At 40.6% G+C, this 19,211-nt stretch overlaps 3 protein-coding genes across 3 annotated transcripts; 2 read left to right on the top strand and 1 right to left on the bottom strand.

Moving 5' to 3' along the window:
* Positions 1 to 6,893: 6,893 nt before the first annotated feature.
* Positions 6,894 to 8,047, top strand: LOC103869639 (probable serine/threonine protein kinase IREH1). Its single transcript, XM_009147717.2, has 3 exons — positions 6,894 to 7,096; positions 7,431 to 7,558; positions 7,637 to 8,047. Exons 1-3 carry the CDS (start codon positions 6,922 to 6,924, stop codon positions 7,982 to 7,984), a joined length of 651 nt encoding a protein of 216 aa, XP_009145965.1. The 5' UTR covers positions 6,894 to 6,921; the 3' UTR covers positions 7,985 to 8,047.
* A 280-nt stretch (positions 8,048 to 8,327) lies between these two features.
* Positions 8,328 to 14,819, top strand: LOC103869640 (probable serine/threonine protein kinase IREH1). Its single transcript, XM_009147719.3, has 17 exons — positions 8,328 to 9,258; positions 9,552 to 9,595; positions 9,691 to 9,873; positions 9,952 to 11,304; positions 11,383 to 11,555; positions 11,700 to 11,943; positions 12,084 to 12,176; positions 12,249 to 12,389; positions 12,467 to 12,559; positions 12,712 to 12,907; positions 13,149 to 13,234; positions 13,445 to 13,533; positions 13,801 to 13,852; positions 13,928 to 13,984; positions 14,072 to 14,248; positions 14,345 to 14,422; positions 14,572 to 14,819. Exons 1-17 carry the CDS (start codon positions 8,559 to 8,561, stop codon positions 14,656 to 14,658), a joined length of 3,846 nt encoding a protein of 1,281 aa, XP_009145967.1. The 5' UTR covers positions 8,328 to 8,558; the 3' UTR covers positions 14,659 to 14,819.
* A 245-nt stretch (positions 14,820 to 15,064) lies between these two features.
* LOC103869641 (probable inactive receptor kinase RLK902) lies at positions 15,065 to 17,531 on the bottom strand. The gene is made up of 2 exons (XM_009147720.3): positions 16,163 to 17,531; positions 15,065 to 15,923 (listed from the first exon to the last, which is right to left on the bottom strand). Exons 1-2 carry the CDS (start codon positions 17,469 to 17,471, stop codon positions 15,337 to 15,339), a joined length of 1,896 nt encoding a protein of 631 aa, XP_009145968.1. The 5' UTR covers positions 17,472 to 17,531; the 3' UTR covers positions 15,065 to 15,336.
* Between the last annotated feature and the right edge of the window lie 1,680 nt (positions 17,532 to 19,211).

Genomic DNA, 19,211 nt, shown 5'->3' on the forward strand with positions numbered 1-19,211 from the left:
GATTAACGAAAGTTAAAACAGATTTTGTTAAAGCATGCAGCCAAAGCGGTGAAAGAAGAAACCAGAGAATCATGGGATGATCCATCATAGCGTGCTAGCGATCATCAATTAGTTTAATTGGAGAGAATCAGAAAGCCTTCATAGTAAAGTGAGTGGCAAATCGAGCTTACAAAATTTTGTGTTTGTGTTAATAATATAGAAGCGGTTACTATCAATTCCTCAGTCATCCCCATCTTCTCCCTCCTTGCTGCAGAGTTTATTCTCCATCTTTTCTGCCTCTTCTTAGTCTCTTTGTTTTCTACTGCTGTTTCTCCTGACTTCACCAACCACATCTGCATAGGACAGGGGGAACAAAGATTTTTACAGCAATACCAAGAGGACAGCGTTGGAAAATGGGTAGGAGACAAACCTGGTAACTCGGTGTTGGTGATGGCAAGCGAGAGCAGCTGGTCAACCGGATGATCTCGTAAGGGAAAGGGTTGAGTGTTGCTGCAATCTCAGTGATTTGGTTTTGTCGTTGAATCGGATGGAAACAGGTGTCTCTGCAAGCTTGAAATTGTGGTTACTCCTAGTAACATCGAATCCATGTAGCTCATAAAGAGCCTAGTAAATTGTGGTGCCAAGAACGTGTCGAGTCGGTGCACTCAATTCTGATTGAAGCCTGAATCAGAGTTGCCTGCGGTCCAGCATAATGTAAACATTAAAACATTTTTCAGTTTTGGAAAAACATAAGAAAACTATTTTTTTCACAACCTATAAGCTTCTACAAATTTAATGGATTATCAAGTACCTTTTCATCCACCAAAACCATGTCGATACCCATAAGTTTCCCTTCTTTTTTGATATTTCTTGCCTTCCAGAAATACAGAGCAAGAGTGACAACAGTCTGGCGACACCATTTTTAGAACCTTGTATTTTTGTGAGATGAAAAGTTACAATTAGAACAGGAAGAGGAGGTTGTGAGAGAAACTCGTGATGACTCTATTTATATAGGACTAAGATCAGTTGATTAAGAAGATGAAGAATTGAAGACAAAGTAGTGGGTAGATGTGTTTAAATGCAATAACTATCATGAGTTACAGAATCAATCGGATAAAAGCTCTAACAAGAAAGTCGTTATTAGTGTAAAAAATACTTTCTCAATCTATCAATGTACGTACATGAGCTGTATTTATACATACATTGTATACGGTTTAGTAAAGGGAAGCTAAACCGATGATTAAACTTAACCAGAATCTAATCTAAGTTAACCGGGTTCTCTAATACACCCCCCTCAAACCGAAGGCGAAGAAGGAGAGAAGAGGTTTGAAATGGAGAAACGTCGAAGTAGTGAATGAAATGGACCCGGGTGTAGCGCCTTTGTCAAGATATCAGCATGCTGATTGTTGGTGGAGACATGAAAGAGCCGCATGAAGCCATTCTTGATCTGATCACGGATAGTATGACAATCTATCTCGACATGTTTCGTGCGTTCGTGAAACACCGGATTGTGAGCAATGTGAATAGCGGACTTGTTATCGCAGAACAACTTCGCAGAGGTAGTGACCGTGATCTTTAAATCTTTCAGGAGCTGATGAAGCCATATCAACTCACAAGTGGCAAGTGCCATGCTCCTGTACTCTGCTTCAGTGCTGCTTCTACTCACGGTTTGTTGTTTCTTGGACTTCCAGTTGATCAATGATTTGCCAAGATACACACAGAAACCAGATATTGATCGTCGTGAGTCTGGACAAGTAGCCCAGTCAGCATCCGCAAAAGTATTTAAGCAGATATCAGAATCAACAGAGTAAAATAAACCCTGGCCTGGATTGGACTTTAGATATCGCAAGACCCGATGTGCAGCCTGTAAGTGAACGTCTGTGGGACAAGAGAGGAACTGACTCAAATAGTTCACAGCAAAGGTGATATCAGGTCTTGTGATTGTGAGATATAACAGTCGTCCAATCAACTCACGATACGGCTTTACAGAAGGAAGAAGAGTACCAGTATCCTTACGAAGATGCACGGAAGGATCCATTGGAACAGAGACGGGCTTACACGCTAGCATTCCAGTAGAAGAAAGAATGTCCAATGCATACTTCCTCTGACACAGAGAGATACCAGTTGAATTGCGTGCAATCTCCAAACCCAAAAAGAATCGAGGAGCGCCCATATCCTTGATCTCAAAAGCCAAATGTAACGCTGTCTTCAGTTCATTCAGAGCCTCATCATTGTTGGATGCAATCAATATATCATCAACATATACCAACAATGCTGTGAACGAGGTCGAAGTCTTCCGAACAAAAAGAGTGTTATCCACTAGAGACTGAGTAAATCCAGCAGCTAAAACCACCTTCGAAAAACAATGATACCACTGTCTCGATGCCTGTTTTAGGCCATACAAAGACTTACGCAATTTGCATACCGGGTTTGGAGGTAGAGGAACTCCATTTGAAGGTGTATAGCCAAGTGGTAAACTCATGTAGATCTCCTCGTCAAGATCACCATGTAAGAACGCGTTGGTAACATCCATTTGCGTTAACTTCCAACCAAAGCAAGCTGCCAAACTCAAAATCAACTTAACACTTGCAAGTTTAGCCACCGGAGAGAATGTATCAATGTAGTCAATTTCCTCTTGCTGCGTATAACCTTTGGCAACCAAGCGAGCTTTATACTTCAAGATGGTGCCATCAGGATTATATTTGATGGTGAATACCCACTTACAGCCAATGACATGCTTCCCTGGTGGTAACGTCACGATGATCCATGTCTCCTTAGTTTCCAAAGCAGTAATCTCAACACCCATGGCATTATTCCAAACCACATGTCGCACAGCCTCTTTAAATGTATGAGGCTCAGTCTCGATTGTGCAGGAAAGGGTAAAATTTTCATATTGAGGATTAAGTTTGGAATAAGTGAGAACAGAGGACAAAGGAAAGGAAATGACAGTATCAAAGGTTTCTGAAATATGAGGATTAAGTGGAGTAGGATTAAAAAGAAGGTTGCAATGATATTCAGAAAGCCAACCTGGTGTTTTAGTATGACGTCTTGGCCGAGTATTGATCAATGAAGTCGGCACTGCATCAGCTGCAACAGTCTCTTGTGCTAAAGGGGCACTAGCAGACGATGTATTATGCGAGGACAGTGTGTCATGCAGCACAGAGTCAGATGAAGAACTAACATCCAATGCAACAGGTATAGGCATAGGTAAGATAGTAGGACCAAACAAATCAAGAGGCAATTCAGATGATTTCACATTTGTAAAAGGAAAAGTTGTTTCATGGAAAACGACATTTCTAGAAACACTCACAATATTGGTTTGCAAATCAAGAACCTTATACCCTTTATAACCAGTTGCATAACCAATGAACACACATGGATTTGCACGGGGAGTAAACTTGTTACGATCTTTAAGATAAGTCGAAACATAGCAAAGACAACCAAACGATCGTAAAAAAGTAAAATCCTGAGCTTTCTTAAAAAGTATTTCGTAAGGAGACAGTTTATCAAGCAACAAGGATGGTGTTCTATTGATCAAAAAGAAAGCAGTAAGAACACATTCAGACCAATATGCAAGAGGAACGTTAGACTGAAAGAGTAATGCACGAGCAACATTTAACAAATGTTGATGTTTTCGTTCAACGATAGAGTTCTGTTGTGGTGTATAAGCACATGAGAATTGATGAATAATACCCTTAGAAAGAAAGAGGTCTTTGAAAGCCAACTCAGGTGCGTTATCACTTCTAACTTTCTTAACAATAGTCTTGAATTGAGTCTCTACATGAGTTAGAAAAGTTGGGAAAACTGTTTTAACATCACTTTTATTCCTCAACATATACAACCAAGTAACACGAGTACAATCATCAACTATTGTAAGAAAATATTTGAAACCTTCTATAGACTCAACCGAAAAAGGACCCCATATGTCTATATGTATAAGATCAAATGGGTTTACAGACAACTTTGGACCAGATACAAACGGTAAACTACGTTGTTTAGCTAAAGGACAGATAGTACAAGGTGTTGTGTTGACTTTAGACGATAAAGGGATACCAGGAATGTGATGCAGTTTTGTAAATGAAGGGTGTCCTAGACGTTGATGCCACAGAGTTCCATCAACCAAAGATCCACATAAAGAATTTGTTTTAGCATGTAACTGAGGCTCCAAAATGTAAAGACCATGCAAAAGTGACCCTTTACCAATCGTCAAGTCCCGAATATGGTCCTGTATGAAACAAGAGTCATAGTAAACATGAGTAGACAAATCACGGTTTTGAAGCAAAGAGCTGACACTCATCAAATTGAACTTAAAACTCTGAACATGCAAAACATTATGAAGTGTAAGTGTATCCGAAATATGCACTGTCCCCGTGTGACTGATTGGAACACTAGTGCCGTTAGGTAAAGAGACTGTTACACCTGAAACATGACACACTTCACTAAACAAACTCAAGTCAGAACATACATGACTAGTGGCACCATTGTCGACAATCCAACAACCATATGGTAAAATGGAATATAAAGTCGAAAGGCAATGATGTTGGAATGTTAAAATGTGATTGTCAAAACGAAGGTTGGTTGAAAGAAACACAATCGAAACCTTACCAGCAGTAGAGGTAGACGCCTTGAAACTGTGTTCAGTAATAGTACCAGTTGGTTGTTGAGAAGACTGCTTATCACCAACTCTTGTTTGAGCCATCAGTTGTGCTAGCAAGCTCTGAACCTGATCCGTAGTAAACTGATTTAGATCCAAAGAAGGATTAGGAGCAGCAACAGCATTAGCCACATTAGTCGATTGATTCTGTTGGAACTGGCTCTGTGGAGGAAACTGAGGCTTAGGAGTAGACTGTTGTTGTGGACCACGTGAAGACGACGAAGTCATCTGATGTAGTTTATGCCCGGGAGGATAACCATGAAGTTTATAACACTTCTGAACAGTGTGGCCGTGACGTTTGCAATGGGTACAGACAGGCTTCTGAGAAAAGCGATTGCCTTGATATGCTGCAGCATAAGCTGGATTATCAAATGGACCAGTGTAGTAGCTAGGATCCTGAACGTTGACTGCAGACTCAATTGGACCAGTGTTCTGAAAAGCAACATTATCTACTCGTGTAGATGGTTTAATTGACTTCTGTCGTTCATCCTGTGCCACCATGTTAAACACATCCTCAATATCTGGAATAGGCCTCAACATGAGAATATGACGACGTGTAGACTCATACGCTTCATTCAAACCCATCAGAAATTTCATAACACGACTCTTCTGTTGCATCTTCTCCCATAGCAAAGCAGCATTACACTCACAACGGCCGCAAGTACAAACCGGAATCTCCACATAGTTCTTATATTCTTCCCACAGAGTAACAAGTTCTGTATAATACGTACTGATATCCATCGAACCTTGTTGAATAGTGCTCAGACGCTGTTCTATCTCATATACCCGAGGAGCATCATCCTGCTTAAAGCGAGTCAACAAGTTCTTCCATATGGATTCAGCAGTAGACATGAACAATAAGCTTTGACCAATCTTCTTGGAAACAGAATTCATAAGCCAAGTCACCACCATATCATTGCATCTTGACCAAGATCCAGAATCACGATGATTGGGAGAGGGTTTCGGAATCTACCATCAATAAACCCAAGCTTATTGCAAACATTCAAAGCCATCCTCATCGAACGACGCCACGAGTGAAATTCCAAACCGCAAGACAAACGATCGGAAACATGTATCAAATCAGCATGATCCGATGAGTGGAGATAGTACGGATTCTCGTACAAATCAGTAATCGAACGAGCTGGATCTGGAACGGACTGTTGCTGACCCGTGGAACTCATTGAATCAAGTGATGTTGAAAGCAAACGGCAAAACAATCAATCAAGATCAATGAGAACGCAAAACGGCAAAGAATCAGCAAGTAACAGCTCAAGATATCAATCCCCAGCACAGAACGATTCAATCGAGCAACAAAATCAAGAAGACGAAGGCGATTCGCGATACCAGTTCTATCAAATCGAGAAGGAGATGAAGGCAGAGATCGATCGTGAGCTCACGAACAGAAACGCTCATCCTTGAATCGATTTGAAGAAGACGAAGGTCGAGAATCAATGGCGGAAGCTCAGTATGTGCTCTGATACCATAACAAGAAAGTTGTTATTAGTGTAAAAAATACTTTCTCAATCTATCAATGTACGTACATGAGCTGTATTTATACATACATTGTATACGGTTTAGTAAAGGGAAGCTAAACCGATGATTAAACTTAACCAGAATCTAATCTAAGTTAACCGGATTCTCTAATAAGCTCAAGCGTTACCAGTAAGCCGGCAAACAAATGAAGACCAAGGAGGAAAACCTATGGTCGCAGTCGCAAAGGAAGGTGGTGATACGTTTTCTCAACAAAATCTCGTTAACCTTAATTTGACTTGGATTTCGAGGGGACAATAATTTGGTTTATTTACCAACTTAAGAAACAGTGCAGTAAACCATCTATATCAATAACATATCAATTTAGTGGGCCTCCCTGGATAACAAATTTCTAGACGTTAACAAAAATACACAAGCCCATATTAATAACTGGTCTGAATGACATGGCAAAAAGAAGTCTTCCGATTGGTCTGAATTTCCGATACTACGTGGCACACCTAAGGAGGCTCCTTATTGTCCTTTTAATATAGTTAGATTGTTAAAAAAAAGGTTTTATACTAGTATTAATTAATCAAAGTCAAAATCTAAACCCATCATCATCTAGGAGAATTTTTCATTAATTATATTAAAATATTGAAAAACTTGTGCCAAATCCGAAATCTGCGTCTTTTTTTTGTCAAACAACCAAATTCTGTCTTAACCATATTTGGTTGATTTTTTTCTGTTTTAGGCATTAATAATATATTTTCAGTTAGATTGTAGTGTCGTAAATTGGTCTGAACTAGCAGAATTGTAAAATGGTAATCAAGAACAAACTCTTCTTCTCATCCGGATCTTCGAGCCACAATAGTTTCAATAGTCCCATTTCTGTTGGCTCCAAATCTCCGATACAATCAGACACAAATATGCCTGAAGCTGCTCCCAAGGATGAAACCCTTGTCCCTGACCCGATCCCCGCTGGTGGTTTTGTCGGTATGTTCTCATCAGAAACAAATAATATATTGATTTGGTTAGTGTCAGATATGATGTTATTGTCTCAAATTCTCAATCCATTATATTTAATTCATCTAAGACATAAAAACGCTTTGAGAGCTTTTTTTTCTTTGAGAGCTTTTATGTAATATTGTGATGGAGACTTATGCTCGTCTCGTTCCTGTTATGAGCATGTTCGCTTGTAGGATATAATATAAATGCTTGTTTTAAGGATGAGCATTATCACCACCTTTTACCATCTTGTTATGAATTAAACGGTATGTTTGTCGCATGTTGATTCTTCACTTCATATTTCTCAAATTTTACTTCGCAGGCCGCTCCGGACGATTTGGCCCTCGGAAGAGGTTTCCTAGTGACATAAAAAGTTTTTCTCATGAGTTGAACTCAAAAGGTGTACAGCCCTTTCCATTATGGAAGCCTCATATTTCGAACAATGTGGAGGTATTCTAGAATATCTTATTTTTATTAATCTTCTATGAGTTTTGCTGTATGCAGGATCTAATAGTCTGTCGTTTCTAGGAAATATTGGTTCTGATTCGTGCAAAATTTGATAAAGCAAAGGAAGATGTAAACTCTGACCTTAAGGTATTTGCTGCGGACTTGGTGGAAGTTCTTGAGAAAAATGCAGAAAGCCATTTTGAGTGGGAGGAATCACTTGAAGACTTGTTAATTTTGGCTCGAAATTGTGCTATGACTACTCCTGGAGATTTCTGGCTTCGTTGTGAAGGGATAGTTCGAGATTTGAATGATAGACGTCAAGAGCTTCCTCTTGGCATTCTCAAACAGCTTCACACTCGGATGCTTTTCATACTTACTAGATGTACGAGGTTGCTTCAGTTTCATTATGAGTTCTCTCTGACTTCATAATTAGGTTTTTGGTGAGTCTTGAACCCATGACTTCATCCTTTAACAACACTTTTCCGGGATGAGTTGTCACTGATCTTTTCCTCATGAGGAATTTATTCTATCACATAAACATGATGATTTGTTTTACTTTTTATTTACTTAGTTCCTTTGTCTTTCATTTCTCGAATTTGTTCTTTTGTCTTTGATTTTTCGAATTTGAAAAAAATGAAAAAGCTGGTTTGTGCTGTTGGAAAATGATTTTGTAGATGAAAATTTAGTTTTATCAGTTTAAAATCTTAATCAAAAGTCAAATGATCAGTCAGAATTTGACATTTGTTGACCTATTTTTCTGTGTTAGTCATTATACAAAAAAAAAAAAACATTTGGGGGGACTCTAAATCTACGGTTACCACTACAGTCACGCCTTCCTTCTTCTTCTTCTTCCTCGTCGCTTCCGCACCTCTGAACCTCTGAGATCTCCACAGAATCGAATCATATACACAGAGACAGTTCTCTTTCGAAGTTACAAGTGTGTAAATGACCACTAACTTTTGAGTTGGATCCTAGTATCCTGATTAGGTTTTTCGAATCGAGAATGGTGTTCAAGAACAAACTCTTCTTCTCCTCAAAAAAATCCGGATCCTCGAGCCCGGATAGCTCCAACAGCCCCAGATCCGTCGGCTCCAACTCTCCTAATCCATCGGACAAGAAGAAGTCCAAATCCGCTTCCAAGGATGAATCCCCGATCCATAGCCCGAGCTCACTCGGCGGCTTCGGTTGTAAGCAGGCGTCGTCGATTAAAGACGGTTTGAAGAAGAATAAGGGAAAAGAAGTTCCGTCTCCTCACTCTATCGGGAAATCGAACTTGTCTCCCAGCTCCGAGGCGAAGAAGAACGGAGGAGGACCGGCGTTTGTTTCTCCGATCATGGCGTCGTCTCTGGGATTGAACCGGATCAAGACGAGATCGGGGCCTTTGCCTAGGGAGAGTGTTTTCAATTTTCGGAGTGATGAGAAGACTCCGCCTCTGCTGTGTACGAGTAAGCTCTCGAAGATGGCTACTGATATTGGTTCGGGTTCGGGTTCGGGTTCAGGTTCGTCTGGATTTGGTAGTGGGGATAAGAAGAAGGAAGCTGGGAGTGTAATGCTGAGGTTTGAAGAGAACATGAGTCGCGCTCAAGCGAGTGATCGTGATAGTAGTATGTCTCCTGATACTGGTGGACCGCCGAAGAGCCTCAGCCCTACGTTGCCGCCTTCAGGATCTCGATTGCAGAATGCAGCATCCTCGTCGGGAGCTGGTAAGTCCTCAACATCTTGAAATGGTTGGTGGGAGAAACGGTGTTAAATTTAATTTGATTAAAAGACATTAAAACGTATTGAGAAGTTTCTGTATGATGGTAATGTGATAAGAGTCTTATGCTATGAGAATGTTCGCTTGGAAGATATAAGAGAAATGTTTAGTTTTAAGGATGAGCATCCGTGTGTGTTAATAACTGGACCTTATCACCTCTGAATTGTATCGCGATATTGTATGTCACCTGTTACTTCTTCAGTTCTTATTACTAAGTTTTCTTATGGTTGTATTTCGCAGGCCGCTCTGGCCCTATAAAAAGTTCAGACTTCTGCACCCCAGAGGTACCCCATTCTCCATCATATGGATATTTTAGTGTAGTTTGTGCTGTGTATTACGCTTAAGTGATCTTTTTGCCTTGATGTTTATTTTTTTTTAGAATACGTATGAATGGGAAAATCCAAAAGAGTCAGAATCACCACGTTATCAAGCCTTACTTCGTATGACCAGTGCTCCTCGGAAAAGGTTTCCTGGTGACATCAAAAGCTTTTCTCATGAGCTGAACTCTAAGGGTGTACGTCCCTTCCCATTGTGGAAGCCTCGTAGGTCGAACAATGTGGAGGTATTCTAGAGTCTCCGATCTCTATTAATCCGTGTGAGTTTTCTCCGTATGCAGAATCTAATAGTCTGTCTTTTCCAGGAAATATTGGTTCTCATTCGGGCCAAATTTGATAAAGCAAAGGAAGAAGTAAACTCTGACCTTAAGGTATTTGCTGCGGACCTGGTGGGAATTCTTGAGAAAAATGCAGAAAGCCATCCTGAGTGGGAGGAAACATTTGAAGACTTGCTGATTTTGGCTCGCAGTTGTGCTATGACTACTCCTGGAGATTTCTGGCTTCAGTGTGAAGGCATAGTTCAAGATTTAGATGATAGACGTCAAGAGCTTCCTCAGGGCGTTCTCAAACAGCTTCATACTCGGATGCTTTTTATACTTACCAGATGTACGAGATTGCTACAGTTTCATAAGGAAAGTTGGGGAGAAGAGGAACAAGTTGTACAACTACGTCAGTCAAGAGTTTTGCATTCTATAGAAAAAATACCTCCCAGCGGAGCGGGAAGGAGTTCAAGTGCTGCAAAGGTCTTGAAGATGCCACCATCCACCAAGAAAGCTTATAGTCAGGAACAGCGTGGTTTGCAGTGGAAGGAGGACGTTGTTGTACGCTCAGTTCCTCCCCTCTCTCCTCCTGAAAATGATGTTCTTAAAGAATCTGAATCTCCTGCAAACATTGATAGAATGTCTTCGTGGAAGAAACTTCCAACTCCAGTACTGAAAACTGTGAAAGAAGCGCCAGCATTAGAAGAGCAGAATCATAACAAAGTTGAACCTCCAAATCTGGTTAGAAATCGACATGCGGCTATCTCTACTCTCAGCGGCCCTCCCGCAAAAGATTCTCATGAACATTCCCCCAAGCATCGGCACAATGTATCTTGGGGTTACTGGGGGGAACAGCCACTTGTTTCGGAAGAAAGTTCAATAATGTGCCGTATCTGTGAGGAGGAGGTTCCCACTACCCATGTCGAAGATCACTCTAGAATTTGTACATTAGCTGATAAATATGACCAGAAAGGACTGAGTGTTGATGAGCGGCTTATGGCAGTTGCTGGAACTCTAGACAAGATAGCAGAGACCTTCAGGCATAAGGATAGCTTAGCAGCTGGAGAAAGCCCAGATGGTATGAAAGTATCCAATTCAAATTTGACTCAAGAGTGTGATGTTCTCTCGCCAAGGTTGAGTGATTGGTCGCGGAGAGGGTCAGAAGACATGCTTGACTGTCTCCCAGAGACTGATAATTCAGTTTTTATGGATGATCTGAGAGGTTTACCCTTAATGTCATGTAAAACCCGTTTTGGTTCCAAGTCTGATCAAGGCATGACAACCTCATCTGCCAGTAGCATGACTCCTAGATCCCCAATTCCAACCCCTAGACCTGATCCAATTGAAATGATTCTAGGAGGCAAGGGTACTTTCCATGATCATGATGAATATCCACAGGTTTGTGATGGTTATGCTCCATCTTCATAAATTGTCTTTCCTTATTAAATATTTCTCTGATAGAAACTCTTGATGCAGATGAGCGAACTTGCTGACATTGCAAAATGTGCAGCAGATGCCATCCCGGGTGATGAACAATCAATTCCATTTTTACTTTCTTGTCTTGGAGATCTGAGGGTTGTCATAGACCGCAGTAAGTTTGATGCACTTACAGTAGAAACTTTTGGGACTCGCATAGAAAAGTTAATCCGGTGAGTTTCTTGTGTTATTTTTGGCATGAGATATCTTTTAAGTCCCTCCCTCTCTCTTCTTTTTGCGTTCATGTGTAATTTGTAGATGTTTTGTGATTTCCAGAAATATTAGGTGTTGAAAGTATAGATTTCTTCATTATGTAGGGAGAAATATCTGCAGATCTGTGAGCTTCTGGATGATGAAAAGGTTGACTTATCAAGCACTGTAATTGATGAAGATGCTCCTTTAGAAGATGATGTTGTTCGAGGCTTGAGGACCAGTCCAGTACACCCGCGCGACCGCACATCCATAGATGATTTTGAGATCATAAAACCAATAAGTCGGGGAGCTTTTGGGAGAGTTTTTTTGGCTAAAAAGAGAACAACGGGAGATCTATTTGCAATCAAGGTAAAATATATTTTGCGTTTGCTCTCTCTTAGTTCTCTTTTCTTTTGTGAAAAAATATTGTAGTTAGGATGACGTGGATGACAAAATCTCTAGTTGGATTTTCTCTAATCTTGTGTTGTAATGTCTGTTATACTCTTCAGGTTCTGAAAAAGGCAGATATGATCCGAAAGAATGCTGTTGAAAGTATACTAGCCGAACGTGATATTTTGATCAATGTCCGCAATCCCTTTGTGGTGAGCAGGTCTAACCTTTAAGCACATTCTTTGGATAGATCTACATCTTTAAATGTAACTTCTTTTGAGCAGGTACGTTTCTTCTATTCTTTCACGTGTCGTGACAACCTGTATCTGGTGATGGAGTATTTGAATGGAGGGGACCTGTATTCTTTGTTGAGAAATTTGGGTTGCTTAGAGGAAGATATTGTCCGTGTGTATATTGCCGAAGTGGTAAGTTCTGCATGCTTATTTTTGAGTCATGCCATAGAAGTTCTAGAAAGTGATTTCATGATCAATTTTCTTTTCAGGTCCTTGCTTTGGAATATTTGCATTCTGAGGGTGTTGTTCACCGTGATTTGAAGCCTGATAATTTGTTGATTGCGCATGATGGTCATATTAAGGTATTTTTTCGATTGTTAGAACTCTCTTCGGCCATCTTTTGGAATACTTTGGTTGTCTTGTTATTTGAGGATTAGGAGATTGTGTTCTGGTCTTAGCAATAAATTCTCAGAATTACTGCGTCTTTTGTGGTTTGTTTCACTGTATTGAGCAGTTGACAGATTTTGGGCTCTCCAAAGTTGGTCTCATCAACAGCACGGATGATCTGTCTGGTCCTGGGATATCTCTACTTGATGAGGAGGAATCACAATTACCCACATCCGAGCATCAACTTGAAAGGCGCAAGAAACGGTCTGCTGTGGGTACTCCTGACTACTTAGCACCAGAAATTCTTTTAGGGACAGGACATGGTGCGTTCTAATCTTGCTGTATATTTATCTTCTAATCAAAAATGGTTTTTTGAGTAGAATGCTTGGTATTCGGCTGGGTTGGTTATTGAGCCAGGAAAAAAATACGCTCTACACATCTGTTTCTGCATAATATTGATGTGCTTAGTAATTAGAAAGCTGGACTACCGAGTTTCAGATGTTTCTGTTCCGTTTATCACATGCCAAGTTGACAAAATTGACATATACTTGCAATATTTTTCAGCTGCAACTGCGGATTGGTGGTCTGTTGGAATCATTCTGTTTGAACTCATTGTGGGAATTCCACCTTTCAATGCTGAGCAACCTCAGGTGAGAGACTAATCATATGTTGTTTCTTGGTAATGCTTTGAGTGCGGAACATATGTTTCTCAAGGTCTCCGAGTACCGTGTTAGGTTTTGTACAGGCTTTTGTACTCCTGTAACTTACATATGAAATGATTAGTTATGTTTCTATAAGGAGTAGCTTGCATCTCATTTTGGCTTTTAACATTTATTTGCATTATCTTTGGTTTGTTGTAGCAAATATTTGACAATATTCTCAATCGTAACATACCATGGCCTCATGTCCCGGAAGAAATAAGTGCTGAAGCCCACGATATTATTGACCGGTAAAATATATTCTCTCTCTCTTTCTAATTATACGCTTCACACTATGGTCGCTTCCAAAATCATCAGTTGTGCAATAGAAAACACGGATGAACAACTCTTTTCTGCTCACTATATTGAGTAACTATCTGTTTCGCTAACGTCCATAGTTAATGTACATACTAAGGACGTTTGATTCAAACTCTGTGTTTCCATACTAGATAGAATCTTTGCTCTACAGATAAAAGACAGGTTATTGTCTGTAACGTCATGTCATCTTCTCTTTCTAGATTTTTAACAGAAGATCCTCATCTGAGACTTGGAGCTAGAGGTGCTGCTGAGGTAAAAACTGATGTCGTTTTCTGTAATGACTTGTTCCAGTTTGCTGTATTTACTGAAAATAAGTTCATGGCGCAGGTCAAGCAGCACGTCTTCTTTAAAGACATCAATTGGGATACTCTAGCGAGGCAAAAGGTGCTGTATCTTTTTCTTTTGATGATATATGATTTGCAGAAACGGACCCTCATGTCGTATGCAAAGTTTGACGCTAGTTTTCTTTAGGCTGCATTTGTTCCAGCTTCAGAGAGTGCAATCGACACTAGTTACTTCAGAAGTCGCTACTCGTGGAACACATCTGATGAGCAATTTTTCCCATCGGGTGAGGTTCAAGATTATAGCGATGCTGATAGCTTGAGTGGCAGCAGTGGTTGTTCGAGCAATGGTCATGAGGAGGGAGAGGTAACATTCATTGATCCCACTCTTTGATTTCAACCTCCTTAACTTTCATTAATGTTCTTTGAATGTAAATAATTTCACCAAAATGGTGATACACAGGTTGAAGAAAGCGACGGACAAGCAGAGTCGGAGTCTGGCATACCTGTAGATTACTCTTTCAGTAATTTCTCGTTCAAGGTACTGATCACATGACTTCCCTGTTAAGAGCCAGTTTTGTACCGAGTATACAAAGTCTATTTAGTTGTTGATTTTAAGATTTGAGTTCTATGTTCGTACATTTTTACTTAGCGCTCTAAGTAAGTTGCTTTCGTTTCATGGTTTTGCAGAATCTGTCGCAGTTGGCATCAATCAACTACGATCTTCTATCTAAAGGCTGGAAAGATGAGCCACAACCAAACTCGCGTCCCAAGTAATAATGCTTATTACAATTTGGGCCAAGCCAAGCCTTTTTAAAGCCAAACCGTTCATGAAAATGCAAAACTGAGGTGTATATCTATCACAGAGACGGAAGAAGATCAAATATTATTTTGACAAAATATCAATATATGATGACAACTAAAAGCTACTTTTTCTCTTAGTAGTGTAACAAAATCTCACTTTATACACAAATTGTTAACAAACAAAATCAGTGAAATGGAATTCAATCAAACACGTTAAAGAAAAACATTGTCTCATTCTCTCATCATACAGAAACATAATAATTCGTAGCTTCTCAAAACATTTTCAGCATGAAATGGTTAATAACTTAATATTATAAAAGTTACTAATTATTTGTTCTTTTTGGGCTCGCGTACTATTGGTATCAAACTGACAAAAGGCTGAAACAATACTGAAATAAAAATTAAAGTTAAAAGCACTAATAATTACAACCTCAACGAACTCATCATTATCAGTGCCCCAGTCCACACACACGAGAAAAAAAAAGAAAAAGAAAACCAAAATTATGAAACTAATTAACGACCCCAACTCTAATTCCCCGCCATATTCTTAAACTAACATTTCACATCTAGAGAGAAAGACATCAGCAAACGCCGCGTTTCATACCATCGTTCACACTAGTGAACCTCTCGAGCCTCCTTGCATCCATGGGTCTAGAGAACCTGATCCAAACCCGATTGGCGCAACTCCTGGATCCTCCTCACCACCTCCACCATCACTGGCCTCTTGTCAGGGTGTGGCTCCGTACACTCAATCCCCAGCTGCAGCATCTCCTCCATCTCTCCTTCCACCACCGTCTCCAAACTCATCAGCTCCGACTCGAAAACCTCACTCCTCCACGCCTCTCTCCCCACCGAATGCACCCACCTCGCCAAGTCCATCCCTTCCTCATTCATCACCGAGTTAGACGGCGCTTTCCCCGTCAGCAGCTCTAGCAGCACCACACCAAAGCTGTACACATCCGCCTTCTGCGAAACACGCCTCGCATCAGTTACTTCCGGCGCACGGTACCCTGTAACACGGTTTGTGGTTGCGGTTGAAGAGCCGACGAGCTGAGCCAAACCGAAGTCAGAGACTCGTGCATCGTGGGAGTTTGTTAAGAGAACGTTGGAAGACTTGACGTTCCCATGAGAACTTAACGGATCTTGCGAATGAAGATAGTCTAGTCCACGAGCAGCTCCAAGGGCGATACGTGACCGTACTTCCCAGTCTAGTGGACTCCGTCCTGCGCCTTTGTTTCCTGTAACATAACAATAACGTTAAGCACAACACAAACAAAAGCTATTCTTTGAAACTTAGAACACACATCCAAGGCTAAGTACTGTCCCCATTTATTCACATAACCATTAACAAAACTTTTACCGTGTAAATTCTTCACAAAACTGTTTCGTTTTTTTTTTTAATATAAGTCGTGTTACTCAAAATGATTTTTCAGTCATAACTTTTTTTACCAAAAAAAAAAATAAAATAAACTTTTACCGTGTAAGAGAGCAGACAAGCTTCCCATAGGCATGAAGTCATACACAAGCAGCTTCTCATCACCACTGTAATAATAAGCTCTCAACGGCACCAAGTTCTCATGATCCATCGCCCCAACAACCTCAATCTTCTCCTTGAACTCTCTATCCGCCATCGTCACATCCTTCAGCCTCTTCACAGCCACCATCGTCGCCGCGTCAAGCACCGCCTTATACGCCGTCCCGAACGTCCCCTTCCCCAAAACCTCCGCAGAAGCTCTCAGCAGATCCTCCAGCTCGAACACCTTCGTAGCGTTCCCAAAGAACACTAACTTCCTCCTCGTCCCTGAACCGTTCACTTCCGCGTTCCCCGTCACAGCCGCCGCCTCGTATCCACTCTCAGTCGCTGCTTCCACCGCCGCTTTCTCCCCGGGAGATTCGATATCAAGCTGCTTGATGGTTCTTCCAACGTCGACCTCCCTTGTCCTCTTCTTCCCAAAGAGAGCCATCAGAACCATAACAACCACGAAGAACGCAACCACGCAACCAATCACTATCCCAGCTATCGCTCCACCAGAAAGCTTCCCTTTTTCTCTCTTCCCATCACTCCCTGGAATGTTCCCGACAGAAATAGGCTGACTCGGCACAGTTCCTTCGTTATTACAAACACCAAGCGGTTTCCCGCATAGAGAAGTCCCAAGAAACGAATCGGAATCGAATCTCTGAAGATTCTTGGGTATAGATCCGTTCAACAAGTTGTTAGAAACATTAAACTGATCCAAACCCAAGCCCAAGCCCATATCCACTAAAGGCCCAGAGAGTTTGTTATTCTCTAAGTACAGAGTCTTGAGCCTCGTGAGGTTCTTGAACCCTGAGGAGATCTCCCCGGAGAAACCGTTATCTCCAAGATCCAGCCTCACGAGGTTGCTGAGGCTGAATAAAACCTCCGGTATCTCGCCGGAGAATCTGTTCCCCTGGAGGTAAAGCCGCCGGAGGTCTGAGCAGCTGCCGAGATCTAACGGGAGCGTTCCGGTTAGGGCGTTGAGACGGAGGCTGAGGGTGCGGAGATTTGTTAAGTTACCGAAAATACCCTCGGGTATCTGGCCGGAGAGCGCGACGCCGGGGAGGCGGAGGGCGGTTACTCGGTCGGAGTCGCAGGAGACGCCGGTCCAGTTGCATGGGGAGGTTTGTTTGGGGTTCCAGAGGAATGTGCGGCCGCCGAGGGAGGAGCGGAGAGAGAGGAGGGCGGATTTGTCGGCGGAGAGGTCTTGGAGTGAGGGAGGAGGAAGAGAGAGGAGGAGAATCGAGAGGAGGAGAGAGAGAGGAGACATTAGAAACCCTAGAAAGCTCTGTCTGAAGAAGGAAGGTTGTGTGTGAGTGAAGTGAAGAGTAGTCAACACTTATCAGTCAATCTCTCCTCTTTTTCTTCCCGTTTTTTTTTTAATTTTTAATACTTATTTAATTTTAAAGAGCTTCGGTATGTGACAAAAACGGTATTTCTAATGCAACAGTGACATATGTCATTCTATGCTTGGTTTAAAATATGTGATTGCAATGGATCGTATTGTAGAGTATCCTATGTAACATGTTTAGCAGTATTTGTCTTTATCTAACCTGCATTAGTCTTTTAACACCTTTTTCAATACATAAACTGCTAAACTGCTGGAAATGCTCTAGTTTCATAAACTGCTAAAAATGTTGTGAAATTATTAATATTTTAGTCATTTTTGTTGTATTAGAGAAATGTTTGTGAAAAATGATGTGTAACATAAAGAAATTAGCAAGTGGATGAGTATAGTTGGGGGGACAGATATTAAACTAATACAAAAGAAATGGAATCCAAAAAAGTTATTAGTAATTAAAAGGCGTGTTAAGAACATCATGAAATTCCTTGCATCTGAGTAAAGTGGAGCCCTCTTCTCAAGATACACTTAGTTCTATGTTTTTCCTTCAGTAATATTTTTTTCAAAAAAGAATCATATAAGTATATAAAATTGATTTTGTCTGTAGAATAAATTGCATGTGTAAAAGGGAAAATAGAACATGGGGTGTGTATGGTAAGTAGGACCTTAACATGTAGAAAAGGCAACAACAATAATTTACAGCATTTAATATTTTTTACCAAAAACACATTCTCTATTATGTCATTGTCTCTACTCTGAATGATCCAGTCAATAGGGTCCCATTAATATATTCTATTTAAATATAGGCTAATTTGTCTAAATAAGAAAAAAACAAATTAATAAAAGTCACGATGGCTACAGACTCACAGTGATTAGAAAAAAAAGACAGAAATGGTTGAGCGCCTTGTTCTAAAAATCGGCCCCTTAGCCGATTAATCGGGCGAGTAATCGTAAAGCGGAAGGTAACCGTGGCGAAATGGTTCAATTCGTTTTTATTCTACGCTCAACCGCGTAACGGACGCGTAATGCCGTGGAATTAATAAAACGTCCGTTTAATAAGTAAAAACGCTTGGCCCAAACACGTTACTTCTTCATGTATATATTTTAGTTTGGCCCAAATTTTTGTTAAACACATCTATTTGCCATCGTCCAATCTCCAAACCAACTATTAACCCAATCATCTCCCAAACTTTATTCCGTATACAAAAAAATTCTCCATTTTCTTTGAAACCGTGACTTTGAAAACTAACAAAATCTCATTGGAACATATATTATATATGTTTGATGTGTAACTGTAACATGTATTATACATAAATACGTATAAATGAAGTATTATACATGTAAAAATACCAAAAATTTCGCCCCGCGTACTCTCCGAATTTTTTCCCGCTTTTTTGATAACTCGCTAGGCCCGGGTGCGCCGCACGCGTTACGTCTAGCGAGTTTCCGAACAAGGGTTGAGCGTTACACTTTGGAAGAGAACGGCTACGATTATCTTAAAATCTAATTCTTGCACCAACTTGTTCTCTAACTTTGCAGGGTTCACCTCAACAATATACAATGAAATATCTACTACGAGCTCATATGGTATCTCAATACTTGAATTATTTGCTTAGAGGAAGCCATATTGTTCGTTTTATCAGAACTCTTTTAACCATAAATCTAATA

Source organism: Brassica rapa, chromosome A05 (genome assembly GCF_000309985.2).
Source record: "Brassica rapa cultivar Chiifu-401-42 chromosome A05, CAAS_Brap_v3.01, whole genome shotgun sequence".
NCBI classification, from domain to species: Eukaryota; Viridiplantae; Streptophyta; class Magnoliopsida; order Brassicales; family Brassicaceae; genus Brassica; species Brassica rapa.